The 22,814-nt window shown below is 40.5% G+C and overlaps 2 protein-coding genes across 7 annotated transcripts in view; both read left to right on the top strand.

The window, feature by feature from the left end:
- The window catches only part of Arhgef9 (Cdc42 guanine nucleotide exchange factor 9), a 241,660-nt gene that overhangs the window by 19,632 nt on the left and 199,214 nt on the right, over positions 1 to 22,814 (top strand). The window contains exon 1 of one of the 6 annotated variants that reach the window (XM_004872264.3): positions 14,518 to 14,610. The exons of 1 other annotated variant lie outside the window; for it this stretch is intronic. In XM_004872264.3, the coding sequence (XP_004872321.1) occupies positions 14,518 to 14,610 (93 nt within the window). Of the gene's footprint in view, positions 1 to 14,517; positions 14,611 to 14,644; positions 14,833 to 15,266; positions 15,419 to 22,814 lie in introns of those variants that run through there. 4 more of the 6 variants (XM_021250208.2, XM_087208139.1, XM_004872269.4 and 1 more) reach the window with 4 other exon arrangements.
- Positions 14,991 to 15,170, top strand: LOC147828798 (uncharacterized). Its single transcript, XM_087208140.1, has one exon. The coding sequence runs from the start codon at positions 14,991 to 14,993 to the stop codon at positions 15,168 to 15,170; it is 180 nt and encodes a 59-aa protein (XP_087064266.1).

Below are 22,814 nucleotides of genomic sequence, written 5' to 3'. Positions count from 1 at the left end.
AAAAAATAAAAAAAAAACATATATCTGGCTAAACTCCTGCAACAGTAGCCAAGTCATTGTCTCAATGTTAGACTGTCTTGAAATTTCTTTGACAAGACTAATTAGACCACTGCCTTTAATCTCAGTCCCAGGCAGAGTATTTGGACATGACGAAAATGCAGACAAACTTTCTGCTAATGCATAACACATCATCTGGAATCTAACAGCCAATGTAGTCCTTCTTACCTGAAACCTCCTGAGCCTGTCCTTTACCAGCAGCATTTCTTTCAGCATTCTGGCCTTCTGATCTCTGACCAGAAAGTCCCATCAAGTACAACTTAAATTCCAGGGCTGCTTCTTCAGCTGACATCTCCAAACCTTTGCAAATATTTCCCACAAGCTTATTCCAAGTGCTCATGAACCACATGTTCAAGTATAGTCACATTAAGGACTCCATTCTTGTTACCAAAATCTATCCTGGTTACTTTTTCATTGCTGAGCCAAAATACTCGACAACTAAAGTTAAAGAAGGAAAGCCTTATTTTGAATCACAGTTTGTAGAGGTTTCAGTGCACAGTCAGTGGGCTACAAGGCAGAGTGGCCTGGCAGAGAGGCATCCTAGAGGAGAAACAGTTTATGGCAGGCAGAAGGCAGCAAAAGCAGCAAGCAGAAAGCAGCAAGCAGTCCAATAAATGAAACAACAAGCAATGACTACAGCCCTCTTTCTGTCCATTATATTTTACTCAGGATACACACTCACACCCAGGGTTGGCCTTCCCAGAACTATGCCAAACCATTTAGTGGACTAATTTAGCAATCACATACCCTTGATCCCAGCATCACACACTTTACTCCAACATCACACGCACTAGACCCAACCATCTCTGGTAAGTCTGACCTGTGACCGCATGAGGCCTTGCAGGGACATCTGCACACTAGCTATAACAGGGACCAAAGGAAATGCAAAATCCAGAAAGGCAAACATTAAATCCCATAGTTCCATATCCAGCATCTGGTGTAATCTGTGGCAAGAAGTAAACTCCAAAGGTGTTATTGGCTCCACCCCTATGGCATGTTTTGTGGTTGCACATGGCTTCTCTCCTGGGCTACCTTTGTTCACTCCTTGCAACTTTGCTCAGATAATACATGTTTTTGACTTCCCCAACTTCCTGGAGTTTTCACTGCACCTTCAGCTTCACACTCACAGCTTCATTCACTGCCCTCTCAGAGGCACACTGTGTGGCCTCCCAGGCCTTCTGAAATCTGGGTGGAAGCCTTCCTGACCCCACAACTCTTATATTTTGCATGTACCTAAAACCAGCACCACATGGATGTCACCAAAGTCTGCCACCAGGTGAAGCAGGCATCAGGCTTCCTTCTCTCTTGGCAATAGGAGTAGAGTGCCTGGATTGTTGAGAACTATGAACCCAATCCAAAGGAACCTATTCCCTAGGCTGCAGCCATTCTGGAACCTGGTACTCTGGGACTCTCTCAAAAGCAAAGTCTTTCAACTTTGCAGTTTGAGGCTGCACAGTGTGGAGACTTGGTTGCTCTTGTGATGTCCTCAGGTTATTTTTTCTATTGTCTTATGCCTTTTCAGCAACCAAATTATCCTCTGCTCCATCTTTGTAGTCTGCAACTTTACTGGAGTTTTGTTTTTCTGGACAAATTTAAAACATTTAAAATCATCCTGCTTGGCCTTTTGTTCTTCATTCTGAAGGTACAGCTGGCTAAAAGCCCTCAATAGTAGCCATGCCACTGCCTCAACATTAGACTGTCTTGAAATTTGTTCCACAAGATTAATTAGTATGCTGCTCTTTATCTCAGGCAAAGTCTCTGGACATGATCAAAATGCAGACAAATTCTAAGCCAGAGCATAACATGTGATCTGGATTCCAACTGCAAATTAGATCCTTCTTCCCAGTTGAAATTTCTTAAGCTTGGCGTTTTCCACTTGCACTGCAGTCAACATTATTGTCTTCTGAAATCTGACCAGAATCTCCCATCAATTTCAGCTTACAGCATTCCAGAGATGCTTCTTCAGCCAGTCCAAATCTTTGCAAACTCTTCCCACAACTGGGTTTCTGAACCACATGGCCAGGTAACATCACAGCAACAATGCCACTCTGGTACCACAATCTGTCTTAGTTACTTCTCACGTTGCTGGGAAAAAAATACCTGAAACCTCTACAAACTGTGAGCTGAAATAAACCTTTCCCCCTTTAACTTCTGTGTGTCTGATATTTTGTCCCAGCAATTAGAAAAGTAATTAAAATATCATGTATGGACATTGGGAGAAGATAATCTTGTTTTCCCCTTTGAACATAAAATTCTGTGATTTATTCTGTAATCACGAACAGTTTTATTATCTGATTGTTGTATGACTTTATGTGCATCATTTATTGTCTCCTTCATTAAACTGTAAGGTTCTTGAGGGTCTCTCTGTACCTGTTAGCTGTCAAAATAAGTGCTTTTTGAATTGACCGGATTTTGGAAGAGTAGAGGTCTCTGTGCTGAATAATCAAACAGTAGTCCTTGTCCTCATGGATCTAATTCTCTTAAATAGAGCTGACATGCTTTAACATGAAAGAGCATTTAATCACATAATTAGACAAAACAATGAACAAATTGGATTCAGTATCTGCAGAGTGCCTGTGACAGGCATCAGGAACTAATGGGGTGGCTGAGGTTGAGGACTGAATGGTAAAGAAGTGAGTAGCAATCCAGGAGGTATTAGGATACAAAGTAGAACTTTCTTTGGGAGTGCTTCCTGACAAAAGTGGGACTTTGGGAGTTGTTTGAAACATGAAAAGCATAGGAAAGTCAGAAATTGCTTTTTCTCTGACAGAAGGCAAATGTTTCAGCTCTAGAGATCATAGATCTTGGAGTTTGAACATTGCAGACCAGGTCAGGACACTGAAACAGTTTATTCCTATGACTCAGGACATATCTTATCAAATACTATTGAAAGAGGAGATGTGTCATCTACTGGCATTCATGTAACATAGTGTTTAAAGGCATAAGAGCATAGGCTCTAGAGCCAAACTGGGCTCACATCTGGATTCCAGTACTTATAGCCATTTGACTTTGGGCAAGTTACTTCACTTTACTCTGCCTTGGATTTCTCAGTTGTAAAACAAAGAAAATGATAGTGTATACTGAATATGGTTATTGTGGAGATTAACAGAGTTAATAAATTTAAAGGATTTAGAACAGTCCCTAGAACTGAGTAACTACTTTATAAGTGTTTGCCATTATTATCATTATCTGCTGGGCTTCCTTTAGGTCTTGAGAAATGTGTGAATTTTGGAATATTTGTATTCCAGGCCCTCTTATGGAGTGATAAATTTCACATCTGCAGCTGTGGTAGAAGTAGTGATAACATCTGTAACATCTGTCTCAAAAAGATAGAATTTTTTTGGCCAAATGAGATTGTTTCAAAGATTAAGGGGCTTTCTTGGGAGGAAGAATCTCTCCGTTATTGAAGGTATTGGAGTTGAGATGAGATAATCAAGACATTGCAGAAGGAATTGAGGAATGGAATTGGGATTGTGCTAGAAGAGATCCTCTGACTCTTTGATTCTTGTAGCAGAAGAGCTGGATCTGGAGTGGTGGTATTGCTGTTCAAAATGTGGGCAATTAGTAATTTTGGGGGGATTTCAAGAATAGTTGGATGGTGTCCAATTCAGAAAGCTAACTATGCGCAGAGAGGGCTGGGATCAAATGCCATGTTCATAGTATAAAATTTCTCAAAAGTACTTTTGAGACTTAAGATACAAAGGTCTTGCCAACATTCAGCTCTGTAATCTTGGACAGACTGCTTATTTTCTCTGAGAAACTGGTACATGGGGGTTTAGATTTTCTTTTTGGTCCCATAAGGTATTGCTTTCTCTGGTTGGAAGATATGATTCTTTGAGTGAAGACAAGTAGGTAAAAGAAATATTCATGCATTCAACAGCTGTTTTGAACCTCCGGTTAAATGTGCTTGCCACAGGGGAGAAAGTCAGCAAGACAGATATGGTTTCTGTCTTCCTAGCTCCACAGTCTAGTGAAAGATACAATGAAGAAAGAATTACAATAGAGGGCGGGGGATTTACCTCAGTGGTTCCACCACCTGCCTCACAAGTGAAAGGTCCTGAGTTCGATCCCCGGTACCAAAAAAAAAAAAAAATCACAATAGAGTCAAATAAGTATTCCATCATAGTCAAATACAATAGAGCAACCTATGTGAGAGGATTATAATCCAGAATACTTTTTATAGTGGAACATCAGAGAAAGCTTTCCGGAGGAGGTGGCACCTGAGCTGAGCTTTGAAGAAAGGGCCTGGAGAGGGAGAGCAGAAGTTTACCAACATTCTGTAGGTTCTGGATAGCTAAAGAATAGAGAAGGGGAGGACACTGGCAACAAGTGAGGTTAGAGAGGCCAAAGGACACCATAGGGGCAGTACATTGTATGTCATACAATTAGCCTTAAGGGTAGTGGGGAATAATTCAAGGCTGTTATGGCTTGTGTCTAGATATCCCACCAAAACCTCATGTGGTCATAGGTGGGGAGTTTTGAAGGTGGCTGGACTAGGGTATGTAAATGTGGATTAAAAGTGTGATATTGGGATTAAAAGTGTGATACTGGGATTAAGGGTATGGATAATGAAAGCCCCACCCTGCGTATGAGTGTCATCAGTCAATAGGCTTACAGCATGTATGGAATATAAATGGAGAGAGGTAAGTCAGGTTCACTGCTGCTGCTGCTTGTCACCTGCCTGCCATGCTATGCCCCTCTACCATGCAGCCCTGCCTTGGAGCCAAACCACTATGAACTGAAACCTCTGTAAACTGCCGGCCAAAATAAACCTTTCCTCCTTTAACTTGTGGGAGCTGGGTATAGGGTTTCAGCAATGAGAAAAGTAACCAAGACAGATTTTAGTACCAGAGAAGGGAGGTAGTTGTTGTGACCATACCTGACCATGTAGTTCAAGGGACTTTGAAACTGGCTTGCAGGAAGAATTTGGAACAGTTTGGAAGCATCCCTGGGATGCTGTAAGCTTAATTTGATGGGATAATCTGCTCAGAGCTCAGAAGAGCAGAGTGCTGATAGAAATGCATGGAGTGAAGACCAGGCTCGGGAGGTTTCAGTTAGGAACAAGAATTGCATTGGCTGTTGCACTCCAGACCATGTGTATTATGTTTTGGCAGAAAATTTGTCCACATTTTGCTCTTGTCCAAAGAATTTTCCTGAGATGAAGGGTAGTAGACTAATTAATCTGGTGGAAGAAATTGCAAGGCAGTCTAATGTTGAGGAAATGGCATGACTACAGTTGGGGGCTTTTAGCCAGACCTATGTTGAGAATGAAGAGCAAAGACCCCAGAAGAGTGATTTCAAAAGCTTTAACTTTGGCTAGAAAAGTAACTCCAGTAAAGCTGCAGAGTGCAGAGATAGAGCAGAGGAAAATTTGGTTGCTTAGAAGGAACAGGGCAGGACCAGGGGTAGGGGTGGGGGTGGGGTGGGGAGGGATTTAGCTCAGTGGTTTCACCACCTGCTGCGCAAGCGCAAGGACCCAAGTTCAATCCCCGATACCAAAAAAAAAACCGAATCATTTAAAAAAAAAAAAAAAAGGAAGGAACAGGGCAATGGAAAAGATGGCCTGAAGACATCACAAGAACCAGCAGGACACCAGCCTTTGCACCCTCAAGGTTGCAAAGGTGAAAGACTTTGCTTTGAGAATTGAGCTCCAGAGCACCGTTGCAGAATGGTGGCAGCCTAGAAAATTTGTTCCTCGAGATTGGGTTCATAATGCTCAGCAATCCAGGCACCCTACTCCTACAAACAAGAGAGAAGGAAGCCTGGCTACTGATCCAGCTGGAGGCAGACTTTGGCAACATCCAAGTAGTGCTGGTTTTAGGTGCATGCAAAATGCCAGAGTTGTGGGGTCAGGAAGGCTTCCAGTCAGATTTCGTTTTTTGTACCAGGGATGGAACTCAGGATCTTGCGCTTCTGAGGCAGGTGTGGTGCCACTGAGCTAAATCCCTGGCCCCTACTCAGATTTCAAAAGAAGGCCTAGATGGCCAGGTAGTGTGACCCTAGGAGGGCAATTTGTGAAGCTGTAAATGTGAAGCCAAAGGTGCAGTGGAGACTCCAGAAGTTGGAGAAGCCAGGAACATGGATTGTCTGAGGAAAGCTGCAAAGAATGTGCAAAGCTAGCTCAAGGAGAAGCCATGAGGCTTGCAACCACCTGCAGTGCTTCAGGGGTGGAACCACCCAAGCCCTTTGGAATTTACATCTTGCCACAGACTGCTTGGATGCTGAACATGGAACTATAGGACTTAATGTTTGCCCTGCTGGATTTTGGACTTGGCTTTTGTCTTATTCTTTTCTGTCCTCCCATTTGGTATGAGAGTGTTTATCTTGGGCCATCGTATTTTGGAAGCGCTTAACTTTCTTTTCAATTTGTACAAGCAGCTTGCAGCTAAGGTAAATCTCAGAGGAGACTTTGGACTTAGACTTTTCAGCAGTGTTGAAACTGCTAAGACTTTGCCAGCTCTTGGAGAAGGACTAAATGCCTTTTGCATAAAGGGATGCACATGAGTCTTTTGGGGGCCAGGGTAGAATGTTATGGCTTGTATCCAGATTCCCCCATAAACCGTCTTTTTGTCTTAGATGGGGAGTTTTGAAGGTAGCTCAATTAGGGCATGTGAATGTGGGTTAAGACTGTGATACTGAGATTAAAGGTATGATATTGGGATTGTGTAGATAATAGAAGCCCCATCCTGAGTGTGGTTGGCACCAATCAATAGGTTTACAGTCTGGATAAAATATAATGGAGAGAGGGAAGGCAGGCTCACCGCTGCTGCTGCTTCTGCTTGTGCCTTCTGCCTGCCACACTGTGAACTGTTTCTTCTCCGTAATCCTTCGCTGCTATGCTGTTTCTCCTTGGAGCCAAATGACTATGGATTGAAACCTTTATAAATTGTGAGTGCTAATAAACCTTTCCTCCTTTAACTTGTGGGTATCAGGTATCTTGTCTCTTCAATGAGAAAATAACCAAGACAAAGGCATTCAAACAGAGGAATTATGTAAATCAGGTTTCAGTTGCAGAGAATAAAGCACTCTAGTGCTTTGCAGCAAAAAGCATTTTAGGGCCAGGGATTTAGCTCAGTGGTGCTGCTGCCTACCTCACAAGTGCAAGGTCCTGAGTTTGATCCCTGGTATCAAAAAACGCCCACAAAAAACAAAAACAAACTGCATTTTAATCCAGAAAATAAAGTGTTTACAAAATTGGTGGAAAGGCTGGAGGAGCAAGCTTTATTCTCAGGAATGACACCCAGAACAACATCAAACTAAGTGTTATCTCTGCTACAGAAAAGTGAGGGAGCACTCTACCTTATTTGTGATCTAGGAATCAAGAAGCTGCTACTACCCTAACTATTGGTTGGAGTATCATCATATCTGCCAAATCTTCAGGGCAAAAAAAAAATTCCATTCTCTGACTCTCAAATTACTCTGAGTTATTGACCAGACACTAAGATATATAGTGGTACAACCATAGAAAACCCTAGCACCTCCACCATTATGCTGGTTAAGAGAAGCAGCAGAGATACGGCTTTTTGCCTGACCACCTCTTCCAGATACTAGGCATGTACAGGTGATTGCAGAACTTAATCATATCTACAACACTGTCTGCTAAGGAGTCTCAGAGATACCAAATGATTGTACTTGTTTTAGCTTTTTGGCTTTTAAGCAATATAGGAATGCAGGTAGAAAATGAGTGGCACAGATCTTTAACTAGCAATCCATACTATCCACCACAGGATTGATGAGAGAACTGCCTTTGAAAAAGATAATTTGGACAGGACAGGAGAATAGGGGTTTAATTGGGGATGGGGAGTAGCACAAAAAATCCATGTAATGAATGTTAATAGATCAGAGATGATGCGGAACTGCTTAAAGGTACTGGCAACAGGGAGAGAGAGAAGGATAAATGAAAAAGAGATTAAGGGAGAAGAGAATCAACAGCACATGGTTTGCTTTGGTGAGGTAAAGAAGAGGCAGGGCTTATGCATATCTTTTGGCTAGTTCAGTGTGTGACTGCCATTCCTGGGAAAGAAAGAACTCAGGGGAAGAAGAAAACTGTTAGGGGTGTGAGAGGGAAATTATTTCAATTGTAGATTTATTTGGTTTGAGATGTTTGTGAGATTCTTCAGGAAGAGATATTCAGAAAGCAGTTGGAAATTCATCTCCACAGTTCAAGAGAGGCGTCATTAGCAGAGACATAAGCTCTCTGCACACTTTCAAGCAAGAGCTTATATTTATTTTCTTCTTCACTAGTGTCCAGTAACTTTGTTGAAAGGAGGTGCATCAGTGCATAATGTAGGTGGTAGTTTCAAGCTTGGTGTAGATGACTCCATTCAGGCAAGTGTAGAATAAAAACAAAAGGGGCAGGGAATTTAGCTCAGTGGTTCCACCACCTGCCTCGTCTCGAGGTTGATCCCTGGTAAAACAAACAAACAAACAAACAAAAGAATAAAAACAAAAGAGGTGGAAGGGGCCTGAAAGTAGAAGAATCCTGAGAAATTATGACATTAACAGGATGAAGAAGAACCGAGGCAAGAAGTGAAGACTGGTCATGTGGATGGTATCCCCAACATTGCAGGAAAGACAAAGGCATCAATGGAGTTAGATGGCATAGAAGTCAGGAAAGATAAAGATAGAAATTTGGTCATAAGATTTAGCAACAAGTTGGTCATTTGTTTATATTCATGAGAGTTTCTGGTTTCTATGGGATGATGCGAGTAAAGCCAAGTTGCAGTAGGTTGGGGTCAAAAGATAGGAAGTAGTGACAGGATAAGATTGAACTTTCAAAGGGAAGGAGAAAGATTCTAGTTGCTTACATTATGGTACTGTCGTGATAGCTAGTATCTTTAAAATAACCTAGAAGAGTGCCTTCAAACTGTTTTACCAACTATAAAGAGTACATTTTATATCACTATTTACTAACTGAAATAAATGCTTCACAGAAAAGTATCCTGCTATATGGACATTACATTTAAGTGGAAATCATACAAAAGCCTTAACTATCTTCCTCTTTCACTTAGCATATTTTCAAAGTTCCATGTTGTAGCACGTGTCAGTACTTCATTCCTTTTTGTGGCTCAAAATTATTTCACTGTATGGATATACCACATTTTTTCCATGCTGGTATGAATATACATATATAGGTTTTTGTGTGAACATATTTGTATTTCTCTTAGGTACACACTAAGTATGCAATTGTTGGGTCAAGCAGTAACCATGTTTAACTTGTTAAGGAATTGCCACATTATTTTCCAAAGGGGCTCCACCATATTACATTCTTACCAGCTGTATTTTGAGGATTTTAATATCTCCACAGCCTCCATTACACTTGTTATTATCTGGTTTTCTGATTTTAGCCATTCTAATGGGCATAAAGTGGTATCTTATTACAAAAAACACTGTAGTGAATATCCTACATTTGCCTTTCCAGTATTTGATTAAAGTTTTTCTGATGGCTAGTTATGTTGAATATCTTTTCATGTGCTTTATCAAACATTTCTTTGGATGAAGGTCTGTTCAGAACCTTTGATGATTTTAAAATTGGATTATAGTTATTATGAGCTTTCAGAGTTCCTTATATATTTAAATACAATTCTCGTATCATGTACATTACTTATAAATATTTTCTTCCATTCTTTGGGTTGACATTTTACACTCATGATGGTGTCCTTTAAAATACAAAAGTTTTAATTTTGATGAAGTGTAATTTATTTTTTCCTTTGGTTGTTGGTGTATTCATGTCATATTTAAGAAACCAAATTCATTCCTCCCTGTTGTTAAACTTAGTCACAACATTATTATCACATCTAAACAGTTAATACTAATTCCTTAATATCACCAAATATCTGGTTTGTGCTCAAATTTTCAGCTGTTTCATAAATGCCACAAATATGTGTGTGTATGTTCAAATTCCACTCATCAATTAATCTTTATTTTCTTCCTATGCATTTTTAAAGGACTAGATTATTGGTTTTATAGTGGGAATTTTTATAACATGAATCCCTGCATTACAGTTTAACTATTTCTCCTCTGTGTGTTCTATAAATTGAGAGTTGGATGTAGAAGCTTGACCTGATTCAAAGTTTTCTGTTGTTTTGGCAAGAATGATTCACAAGTGATGCTATTGTTAACAGCTACTCAGGTCCATATGCTCATCTGTTCACACTGACCAAATCAAAGGAGGATATTTATTTTAGTAAAAAAGAACAGGAATTTATTTAAAGATAGCTCCAATGAGAGAGGGCCCTATTTGCCTCAATTCAACATCTCGCCAGGTACAGGTGTGTAAAGGTCTTTTATAATAAAGAACAGGGGAAAAGGAAACAAAGAGAGATAATGCAGATCTCCATACTTGCTTTATAGCTTCCAGGGAACTTCAGCTCATTCTCCTCTTTCTTCTGGAAAGGAAACTGGGCCCTGGCCTCCTGGAGCAAATATCTTCATATTCCTTCCCTTTTGTGCTGAGGAGTGGAGAAGTGTTGGTTAAAGGTGCAGCTGGAGGAAGTTTGGAAAAGTTTCTTATCTCTAAAAGGAAAAAAATCTGTTTTAAAGTTCTTTATTTTAGTACTGGTTATATTATGAGCCAAATTTGTGAAGTGGGGAATTAGTTGGAATGTATTATATCTTATAGGGCCAGAGATCATTTTGTTCACATTTTCCAATAATCTATTTATGATGGACAAGTCTTTTATCTGAACCTCAAGTGTTCCTAGATAATAAAAAACCAATTTCATTCCTCTTATAGTCCATGGTATCCTAGCAGTTCCAGAACTTAATTTATTCTATGCCTCATTTATCCAGTTTCTTGCCACTTTCCACCATTATCTATCTGTTCATTCATAGAGTTAGAGAATGGTAAGAGGCTGAAAAGCCCTAAGAGAGCTTCTCTATAGGGTCTAAGAAGCAGCAGAAATTGTATGTACTTTTCTGAGGTGAGGGTTCTGAAGTTTCACTGAATTCTCATGTTAATTCTAAGTCTTCATGTGACTGCAGGGAGATAGAGGGCCAGAGAGGAGTAAAGAGTTTCCCCAAAGTTAAAAAGTACAGGGATGGAAGTAAATCTGAAATCTTCTGATCTCTTATTCAGCTCCCACTGACCCTGGAAGCTCTAGACACTGGGTCACAAACTTTAAGCAAGACAAAGATTACAAGTTGTTCAGAAGTTTATCCATGCTGAATCCAACACACCTTCATTATAAAAATCTTGAAGAAAACAGGTATAGAAAGACCATACCTGCATTTGATAAAAGCTATATATGATAAAACAATAGCCAGCATCATACTAAATGGAGAAAAACTAAAAGCATTCCTCTTAAAAGTAGGAACAAGACAGGGAAGTCTACTATCACCTCTTCTATTCAACACAGTACGTAAAACATTAGTCATAGCAATTAGTCAAGAGAAAGAAATAAAAGATACATGTAGGAAAAGAAGAACTCAAATTATCATTATTTGCAGAGGGCATGATACTCTGAAGACCCAAAGAACTCCACCAAAATAACTCTTAGAATAATCAATTTCAGCAATGTAGTAGGATACAAAAACAACAGACAAAAATCATTAGCATTGTGTACACCAACAATGAATGAATGGAATGAGAAGGAAATTATGAAAACAATACTACTCACAGTAGCTTCAAGAAAAATGACACACCTAGGAATTAACCTAACCAAGGAAGTGGAAGACCTCTACAAAGAACACTATAGTATTCTGAAAAAAGAGATGGAAGAGGGTATCAGAAGATGGAATGATGTCCCCTGCTACTGGATAGGCAGAAACAATATTGTCAAAATAACTATACTCTCAAAACTGTTATACATATTCAGTGCAGTCACAATGAAAATACCAATAGCATGTTTTACAGATCTTGAAAAAACAATCTTAAAATTCATATGGAACAAGAAGAGACCCAAAATAACAAAATAAATTTTGGACAAAAAGAGCAAAGCAGGAGGCATAGCAATACCTGACTTCAAGATACACTACAATGCAATAGTGATAAAAATGGCATGGTACTGGAACAAAAACAGATACATGATTCAGTGGAATAGAACTGAGGATACAGAAACGTCCCCTGACACATTCAGCTATTTGACCTTTGACAAAATGGCCAAAAGCATATGTTGGAGGAAAGACAGCCTATTCAACAAACGGTGCTGGGAAAACTGGTTATCTGTGTGCAGACAATTGAAACTGGACCCTTATCTCTCATCATATACTAAATTAGAATCAAAACAGATCAAAGATCTAAACGTTAAAATGGAAACATTAAATGTACTGGAAGATAAAATAGGCCAAACACTTGAAGACATAGGTATAGGAAAGGATTTTCTAAGCAGAACCTCAATTTCATAGGAAATAACAGCAATAATGAAGAAATGGGATTATAACAAACAAAAAAGCTGCTGTATAAAAAGAATCCACTAGTAGAGTGAAGAGACAAACTTCAGAATGAAAATATTTTTGCCAGCTACTCCTCAGACAGAGGACTAATATCTAGAATATACAAAGAACTTAAAAAAAGAAAAAAAAATAAACCACCTAAAATTAAAGATCTGGTCAAGAAATGGGCAAGAGAAATGAACAGACACTTCACAGAGGAAAAAAGTGCAAATGGTCAACAAATATACATGAAAAAATGCTCAACATCTCTGGTCATTAGAGAAATGCAAATTAAAACAACACTAAGACTCTGTCCTACTCCAGAAAGAATGGGAATCTTGAAGAAATCAAACAATAACAAATGCTGTTGTGGTTGTGGCCTTTATTGCTGGTGGGAATGCAAACTAGTACAATCATTATGGGAGTTACTATGGAGATTTCTCAAAGAACTGAAATTAGAAATTCCCTATGACCCAGAGATTCCCTGGCTAGGTATCTTCCCCAAAGAGCTTAAGACATCATACTATAGGGATACATGCATACCAATGTTTATAGCAGCATAAATCATAAATCCTGGAAATAGTCTGTATACCCATCAACAGATAATCAGATAAAGAAAATGTGGTATTATATATAATGGAATACTACTCTGCTATAAAGAATGACAGATTTGAGATATTTGCAGAAAAATGGATGCACCTGGAAAATATGTTGAGTGAAATAAACCGGACACACAAGCTTAAATACTGTACAGTATCTCTCATTTGAGTGAGGCAAAGTACAAAGAGAATAATGAAGGCTGGAAAGAAGGGTACAGGGAGGGGCCAGGGATTTAGCTCAGTGGTTTGGCCACCTGCTGTGCAAGCTCAAGGACCCGAGTTCAATCCCCGGTACCAAAAAAAAGAGTACAAGGGGATTGATTTCTTGCAATAGGAAGGTGGTCCCAAGGAAAAAGCACGAGGGGTAAAGAGGGGAAGGAGAAGTAAGTAGAATAAAGATATTCCATGTACAGGACCCTAATAACCTTAATTAATGTAAACATTATATGCCATAACAAGGGCTAAGATAAAAAATATCAACAAGAATGAAAAATGGGATAGGGGAATTGGAGGAGAAGAGAGGGAGAGGGAGGGAAAGGGAAGGGGATTTAAAAAAACAAGCTGTGGTATGCACATGTAACCTCTCCCCAAGATGATTATAAACTGCATGAATTGCTAACATGTACTAAAATATTTTTAAAATTTTAAAAAGATGTTTACCCATGTTGAATACTTAACTCTAGCGGGCTTCCCTTCTTAGTACCCACCATACTGAAAGAATGCAAGTTAACTGTCATACTGTGAAGAAGCTAATTAGGAATGGGCAGCCATATCAGAGAACGCCAAATAGAATTGAACTTTAAAAAAAAAAATTGAATTTTGAATATTTTGTATTGTGTTCCTGTGCTTCTGTCCACAGCACCAGTTCGTGAAATTTTTTACAGCTAACTGTGAATTGCATGTATACATTTTGGACAGTGGCCAAAGGCACTTTTGCTTTCTTCTTGGCCCAGGCTCCAAAGTGGTTACCCAAAGTACAGGCCTTTGCTTTACCTACCTATCCTGTTTTCCCATCCCTCCCCTTTCTTTATCATAGCTCCTAGTTCTTCCTCCTTCCCATCTTTCTCTTTCTCTCTCTCTTTCTCTCTCTCTCCCATTGTTTCCTCTGTCCCTCCTTTCTCCTTTCTCCCTTCTGCCAAGCCAGCTCCTTTACATCCCCTTTGGTGGGCCCCCTCCCTTTCTCAAAGTCTTCTTCTTCCAGAAATCAGCCTACATCCTCTTCAACCCACCCCCACAAGCTCCCTTCCCCCACGCCAAAACCTAGCTACTGGCGTCTCCCGCTCTTCTGTTCTGAATACAGCAAGCCAGTTCCTGGAGCGTTGGGCCCTTGGATTGGCTGCTGGGGCTAGCACGCCAGCTCAAGTCCCACCCCCGGCAGTGAACGGGTCTCTCCAGAAGCTGCTATTGACCAGTGAGTCTGTCAGTGACTGTGGCCCCGCCTCACGCAGGCGCCCACAGTCTCTCCCAGAATAAAAAGGCAGCCTACGGGATGTGGTGGGGGTGGGGAGAGGAGAGGGAGAAGACCAGCGAGGAAGGGCTGGAAAGCGTGCCTGGCAGCCTGGAACCCAGCGAAGAGAGCAGCGTAGGAAAGCGAGGGAACTAGAGAGAATAGAGGAGACTGAGACTGACCGGTAGCCAGACAGGCGGACGTACGCCCGGACAGACAGACTCAGCCGGCGCTGGAGAACCTCTGATAGGTTCCTCCCGCCTTTCCCTTTGAAAACCAGGATTTTGCTTTTTCCGTGGCGCCCGAGAGAGAATGCTGGACTGCCGTCTTCAGCACAAGCTAAGATTTCGCAGCTAGGCAAGAAAAGATCAGCTCAATCCTGAGGGGGGAGGGGGTGGAAGCAAGTGCCCCTGTCCCCATCCCCCTTCCCTCCCCTCCCCGACGAACTCGGGCGCCAAACCCAACCCTTCCTTAACCACCCGACTTCCTCTTCTCCTTTCTAGCATGGTGGCTGTATGGACAGTCTGACAGAACAGAGACTGACATCTCCCAATCTGCCAGCCCCCCACCTGGAACACTACAGTGTTCTGCATTGCACCATGACCCTGGATGTGCAAACTGTAGTCGTTTTTGCCGTGATTGTAGTCCTCCTGCTTGTCAATGTCATACTCATGTTTTTCCTGGGAACGCGCTGAATGGAGTACAGCCACCTGAGCTGTCGCGAACTCTCGCTTTGATTTCATCCCGAGAGCCATCGCCGGGGGGGGGGGGGGTGTCGGGAGAGAGAGGAGAGGAGAAAGAGAGAGAGAGGAGAAAGAGAGAGAGAGGGAGAGAGGGAGAGAGAGAGAGACCAGGGAAGAGAGGGAGAGAAAGAACAAGCTTTTTTACTGGGGGGAAACGTTTTGAGCTTCAACATGGCCTCGCTGTGATATGTATGACGTTGGTATATTATCTCTCCCTAAATCTTTTGTCCTGTCTTGTCTTTTAAGTATGCCTTGTGAATAATTGCTTGAGTGAAATTATTGATAAAGAAATGTTTTCTATTTAAGTGTGCATGCCTGTGTGCATTCTCCATCTATGTGACGTTCATACAGCAAGCTCTGCTTTCCTTAACAGTGACTTCTCTGTGGTGTCTTGTCTACATTTTCTTGAGAATACTTTTAAATTCCATTAGTGAATTTTAGTCAAAATTTCTCTCTTGCCAACAAGAGTGCATTTGGGTTTGTTTGGGGTGGGGGTGAAGGAAGGAGTTTGTGGAAGAGCATGATGAAATTTTGGTGTTCAAGAAAGGCAGTCTTGTACTAGATGTTTAGAGGGGTAGATATCAATGTAATAAATGGATTTAGGAGAATTTTTTTTATTCTCTAATGAGAGGCAAGAAGTTGGGAAGTGATGCAGTGGGGTTCCTTGAGGTGGCAATTGGTGACTGTGTCCTTCGAATTTCAGTTTACAGTGCAGGGTTCACAGTTTCCAATTTGAAAAGAAGCCGCCATTAAAACATTTTTTACAGTATTAAATGTCAATTTCTTTGGAATCATGGAATGGGACCTAAAAGGATTCTCTGATTTTTTGAATTGGCAAGAGAGGACTTTGACAAGAGACCTTGAACTCCATTTCCCAGAGATTGTACCCCTGGATTTGAGTTTGAAGATTTTTCTATGGCTCATCCAGAAAACAAAAGCCAGTGTTTTTTTTTTTTTTACCTACTTTGGGAATCATTGTGTTGGATATGCTCCTTTGGCGGTAGTCTCATTTGTAATCATGTTCTTGAACTACATTTTTAAAGAACTTGATAGTGCTGTGAGAAAGTGGTGGTGTTATTGTTTGCATTCTTGTTGTTGCTTTAAGAGCAGAGGTTTCTCTAATTGAAAAATCCCTATAACTGGAAGTATGTAATGTGTTAAATTAAGAGTTTTGAGCACCAAGAAAAAGTCTGGATGGAATCGGATGAGAGCTTGGGAAACATGAGCTGGAAGCAACATTCCTATTTGAGATATGTCTCCTTGTGTATCATATGGTAGTGATGGTTGCTGTTTTTATTGTTATTATTTTTATTTTTATTTCTGCTGAGAAATCTCTTGGGAAAGCTAGGAAATTGACTGTGGTTCCACTGTGCATAATACTTTTTTCTCCCTTGCTGATGTAGACAGATCTTCCTCACTTGTGTTGCTTACCTGTTTTGAAATAGTGCTATTTTTGTTCATGTAGCAATGAATCAGGGCACATACACACATACACACATGCTCCCCCAGCACTCATGTAGGCGGCCGCTCCTGTGTGATGTGCAGATCTGCTGGCATTATGCTGTCAAGTTCTGTGTCCTGTTCAATCTCTTTGGAAATGATTACGAAAGAAGCTGGGATGTGAAGGGGAGAGGCATGTTCATATTATCCTGACCACAGGACTCAGAGTATTATTTAATGATGTCAGTCTAGGTTTTGAACCTCAAAACCAGCTGTCTTAATGGGTGAGAAGCTGAGGTGTGTTTGTTTTTCTCATTTGGTACCATGGTATAAGCATGATCTTGGAAGTTTACTGGCACTGATTCTTAGTAGTCTTTGGTCCTGTGTGGGTGGACCAAAGAACTTGTTTCTTCTCAAGGAGAATCTACGAAGTGCAGTAGCACATGCCTGTAATCCCAGCACTTGGGAGGCCGAGGCTGGGCACTTCAGCAAGACCCTCTCCAGAATACAAAATAAAAAAGGACTGGGGATATAGCTCAGTATGAAGGCCCTGGATTCAATCCTCAGTACCTCACCAGAGATATTATTTAAATTAAGCATTAGATCATGTATCTTGCCTTGGTACCTTGTTTTGAGACAGTGTTGATGAGGGGAAAAGCTCAATGCCAGGCAGCTGCAGATCTGATTTTTCTCCACTCAGTAAATGATTGACCTTGGGCAATTTTTTCCTCCTCAGTGTGTTTGAGATTCCCTGTAAACACTGGCATTTTAAAATGTTTGGCTAAGGTAACTCCAAGTTCTTGCATTCTAGAACTTGGAGCACCCAGTAGAATTGAAGTTGGAAGGGGATAAACTCAAAACAAGTGAAAAGGAAAATAAAATGATAATTAAGGGACGATGGGAGAAGCAGGTGGATATTTGATTGCTGATAGCTAGAGAAGTTTTACCTAAGAAATTTTTGGCCTAGCTGTGTGGTAAGGAAATGGGGACTATACCACTAGAATGACTTTTTTTTTCATTTTCACTAAGAGCACAAGGGGCCTAAAAGGCTAGTCTTTGACTCAGGTATATGATTAAGTTGTATCATGAAATGCCTTCCCCTCTGGGTGCCTGGCAAACCCTTGCCAGAAAGCCTTTAGAAATGTTTGTGTGGCAGTATGTTTGTGGGTGTGTGTGCACACTCCTGAGGGTGGTGATGATAGGAATGGGGAAAGACAGCATTGATTTCCACAGTTCTGAATGGCCTCTTGTGCTAGGGTTTGTGAGGAGAATTTAAATGGTGCTAGGATGGATGGGTGCCACCCATGACAGTCCTCCTCCCACCATCTGATACCCTTCAGGCTAAAGAAGTAGTTTCAGTGAGCCATCCCATCAGTAATTTAGCTGTGATAGTTCACACCTTCCAAATTCACTTACCTAGATGAATAAGAGGCATAGCGAGATGTCAGGTCACTTTAGAGCAGCCAGAAGGGAGTTTGAGGAGTAGAGAACAAAGGGTGAAAATGTGACATTTTACTTGTGTGAATCCTAAACGTTTGGCATTTCTCCTTCAGATATGTGAGGGCATGCAAAAAGAGAAAGTGGGAGAAAATGATAAATGCAGTCCAGAGGAGTGGAACCCTGTGTATTTTGTTGTTTTTCTTCCTCTCCTGCCTTCTCTCTTAATCCTTCGCATTTTCCCTTTCCTCCCTCCCCTGCTACCACCCCCCCACACACACACTCTAAGTGGATGAAAAATAAGGAAGAGGGGTTTTCCTCCCTGATTTGCCCCAACTTTTCCTAGTAAAGCTCATTATTCTCTTTTGTCATTCCTTTAATTAGAGAATAAGCTTTTTCTACTGGCGGGGGGCAATATCCCTGCTCAGGAATTTTGGCTTTTAGCTCTTCACCAAGGAATTAAAGAAAATGCCCTCTACTAGTATCCTAGCAACTCCTTTGTCACTCAATGCTAACTGAGCTCCAGAAGCAACCCTTTAAAGACCCAGGCAGCACTGTGACTGGACAACAAGGGATGGAGCCCACTGGGGCTTGGGGAGATGATTTTGGGGAGGAGATAAGAAATAACAGTCTTGCTTGCAAATACCTAGAAAATATATCCACGGCAGACATACAGAGCCTAGCTTTGTCTAGCTATTGGAAATGTTAATTAGAAGACTCACAGGGTCAAATCCCTCTCCCTGAGATTAACTGGACCACTTCAACTACCTAGCTTTAGTGCCAAGTCTCCAGGTCTTGAAAAATATTTTTTTTTTCACTCAGACTATTGGCTTTGATAGGAAAAAAGTGAAGTGATAACTTGGTAGGAACAAACTGCACAGCATTTTTCTTTTTCATAAAGATAGTCTCCATCTATCAGAACCTGCAACATTTACTTATGTAGTTAGCCCCAATTTTGTTTGTGGCTTGGGAGTCCTTGCCCAGCCCAGCTGCAGTGTGGAATTCAGAGCAGATTCTTTTTTTTTTTAATTTTTTTTAATTTTTTCCCCATTCCTAGCCCTCCCTTCACCCCCTCCACCCTTCACTATTTACAAAGACTTTATTTACATTATTTCCATTTTTCATCATTTTTCCTTTCCCTTCTTTCCTTTCTCCTGCCCCTCCCACTACCCCTACCCCTTTGGACCTTTTTTTCCTATTTTGCATTATTGATTATAATCAGAGCAGATTCTTTATATGATTCAGTAACTTAGGATTGGGAAGGTTGGGCAAGATGGAAGAGACAATTTGTTGCAGAGCTAGTGAACAGGGCTGGTTGAAATTCTCTTCCCACCTGTATGTTTACACTTCTAGGGAGCTGGTGGATGCCAGAAAGCTTATGGGTGAGGGGTTTTAGTGCCCTGTGGGGAGGCCCAGAGTAAGAGTGCTTGGCTGTGACCAGAAGACACACTGATAGTTGCAAGGATGCTCCTTCTCTTTAGCTTTTCTGCCATCTCAGCCTGTGGTCTCTTTTTGGCTTTCAAAGTGTTTGCTCTGGGCAGGGACATGAGAATTGAGCCTTTTCCCCCCCTAAAATAACTGCCTTACCAAAAGACCCCATACAAGGCATCGGGACCTAGCTCCAGTGGCTTTTTCCACAAAAAATGAATGGAGGTGAATCTTAGATTTTTCTAGTCCATATTTCCAACTCTGCTCCAACTGAGCATCTAGCTTTCCAAAAATCCTCAGTTAAAGCTTAGGTCTTCCAATACGTGCCCAGATTGTCTCCTGTCCATAGGTGGATCTAGCTCTCTAAAATATTTAATACATTGTGCTTTGCCCTGGCATCAAAGTGCAAAATGGAAAAAAGCTAGAAAAGGGAAAGGACTCAAGGAGAGAGAAAGCTTGAGAAATAGTCCATAATGGCATTATAATAACTTTTTGTCAGTGCATGGGCCTATAAAGTTTAAAAAGTGATTTCACATCCTTTCTAATTTGAACATCACATCAGCCTTGTGAAGTGGGACTGATGATTGCTATTTCAGTTTTACAGATGAGAATAAAGGTCAGAGAGATTGGTAGGATGAGAGTGGGTCTGCATTTCCAATAGAGATGTGGGAGACTCAAGAGTTGATCATTTCCAGCGAGTGTGAAGCTGGAAAGGGTCAGGTGGGGAGGGAGGTGTGTGTGAGTCATGCCTAAAGTCATACTGGCTTCCTCATCTTTACTTGCTTACATTTTTAGTACTTTTTAATATCTTTTCTTTATATAGCACTTTTACACAAAATTCTTATCTATAAAATGCTACCTTTTGTCTTGAATATGCATCAGAGTACCCTTTCATTAGTCTTATGAAAAAATCACTATTTGGGACTTAAAGGTGAACCAGTATGACCGTCTAAAGCCTAAAATACAGAATGTTTTTCAAGAATTTGCAATTTCCATGTAATCGTCCTTCATTTTGAAGCATACAGTGGTACCTTGATTCACAAACTTAATTTTTTGCACAATTGTGGTCACAAACCGAATTGGATGAGAACCAAATCAAATTCAATGGTTAGGTTCAGTGTTGCCTTGTGGGGAAGTTTGATTCCTTTTGTGACCAGAAGCATGGAAAATAATTAAGTTTGTGAACTGTGGTACTACTGTATATATTTTTCTTTATTTCTTTAAAAATGTACTACCCGAGACTGATCGTGCTACGCCAAGTGCTACCTGATCAGGATTAAGTAAAAAGGGACTTAATCCATCCATGAAATGTGTAATAATACAGCCTTCTACTGGTTCTCAGCCCTCACTGAATATTCAGATCACTTGGGAAGTTTTTAAAATACCCATTCCATGTCCCTGCTCTGAGAGATTCTGATTTAATTGGCGTGGGATAGGTCTCAGGAATATGGTGGTTTTTTTTTTAATTTAAAGCTCCCAAAGTGATTAAAATATGCAACCAGGGTTAAGAGCCACTTTACTGCATTAGCCTTTTGAGCTTGTAGATTGAAACTCTTTCCTATCTGGTCCACTCTTCTCTTGTGAAGTTAGCATTTTGAACTAGTTTGGGTTTTTTTGAATCAAACTTGTTAAATTTTAGTTTTTGTTTGGTCCATTATTCTAGCTCTGTATGGGTTAAATTTTTTTTTCTTCATACTGTTCAAGAAATTGGTAGTTTCTTCTAGTTTGTATCAGATAAACTATTTTGATTTGCCTATTGTTTTAGCCTTTCTTGAGTTTTAAATTTTTTCTTCATGTCTCACAACAGATTAGCAATCTTTTATAACATTACAGCATTTCAAAACTGAGTATCAAGTTGTTGATTCAAAGAAATGTTTAATATGATGAGGTTAGTCTGGCTCCTCGGGCATTTCACCAGAACTTCTTGGAGACAGAGCTGTTAATTTTTGTATGTGTTTAGTCAAGCAGTGCAGACTCTATGGGGCTATGCTGTCATCTATCCTACAAATGTGTTAATGAGGATAACATCCTACGGGATTTTTTACATGTTTTGTAGGCATCAGGATATGCTAGGTTTATAGCTATCATCTACCAAACTGATGGTCCCATCAGAAAAAGGATTAAAACTGGTGTTTTACTTCTGGTAAATGTGTTTACAGGCTCCAAAGCTCTGTTTTCTTTCAGTGCCCAATTTGGCTGAGGGTCAGTGCCACAACTGTAGTTTCTGTGTCTCATTTTCCTTTCTTCTCTTGGAAAAGCCTGACGGATGTATTGTGTGTGTGTGTGTGTGTGTGTGTGTGTGTGTGTGTGTGTGTGTGTTTTCAGTACTGGGGATTGAAACCAGGGAGTGCTGAGAAACATACCCAGCACCCCCTTTTTTAAAATTTTGAGACAGGTTCATTAAGGAAGCTTGTGATCCTCATGCCTTTGCCTTTTAGCTTCCCAAGTAGCTCGGATTACATTGCTTGTCTGAATTGTTTCTGTTAGCCCAGTGGTTCTCTACCTTGGCTGCACACTGTAATCACCTGGGGGAGTTAACAAGACTAACGATTCCTAGACTTTCTTGGGGAAATTGATTGAGTTGGTCATGGTTGGTCATCAGTATTTTTCTAAAAGCTCATTGGAGGTACTGGGAATGCTCAGCCAGGGGTGAGAATAACTGCTATGGAATGTTTCAAAGTAAATAATATCTCAGTTTAAGTGTAGTTTATCACACATGTGAATTGGCAGGCTTTGCAGGTGGTGAGATTTTATTCTAGGAGTTGTGGGGGCCTTGATGAGTTCTAGACACTTGTGCCCACTCTTAAAAGGACTCAACCCTAGAGAATGAATAATCTGATACTTATTTGGATTTAAAATACAAAGAGACCCTGTATCTACAGGTTCCTCTGTATCCACAGATAGAAAATATTTGAAAAAAAATTTTAAATGAAAATACATATTAAAAACTAATGCAGTATGAAAACTATTTGCATAGCATTTATATTGTATTAAGTGCTATAAATAGGAATGATTTAAAGTATACAGGAGTTGAGCCGTTACCTAGCATATACAAGGCACTGGGTCCAATCTCTTGCACAGAAATAAAAAGGAAAATTAGAAATAAAGTATACAAGAAGGTGGTACATAGATTATATGTGAATAGTACACTATTTTATATAAGGAACTTGAGCATCTTCATATTTTGGTATCCAAAAGGAGTCCTGGATACAGTCTCCCACAGACACCAAAGGATAGCTAATCAACTGTGAGATGGCTTGAACCCTTCAGGAAAAAAAATCCTTCACATTT

Source organism: Heterocephalus glaber, unplaced genomic scaffold (genome assembly GCF_053883595.1).
Source record: "Heterocephalus glaber isolate CG9 unplaced genomic scaffold, H.glaber_assembly_v1.0 deba00000936, whole genome shotgun sequence".
Lineage (NCBI taxonomy): Eukaryota > Metazoa > Chordata > Mammalia > Rodentia > Bathyergidae > Heterocephalus > Heterocephalus glaber.
This window is presented reverse-complemented; position numbering and strand designations above follow the sequence as displayed.

Bases quoted from the DNA above. Each gene is read 5' to 3' on its own strand.
- LOC147828798 (XM_087208140.1), top strand. From the start codon at position 14,991: ATGGACAGTCTGACAGAACAGAGACTGACATCTCCCAATCTGCCAGCC.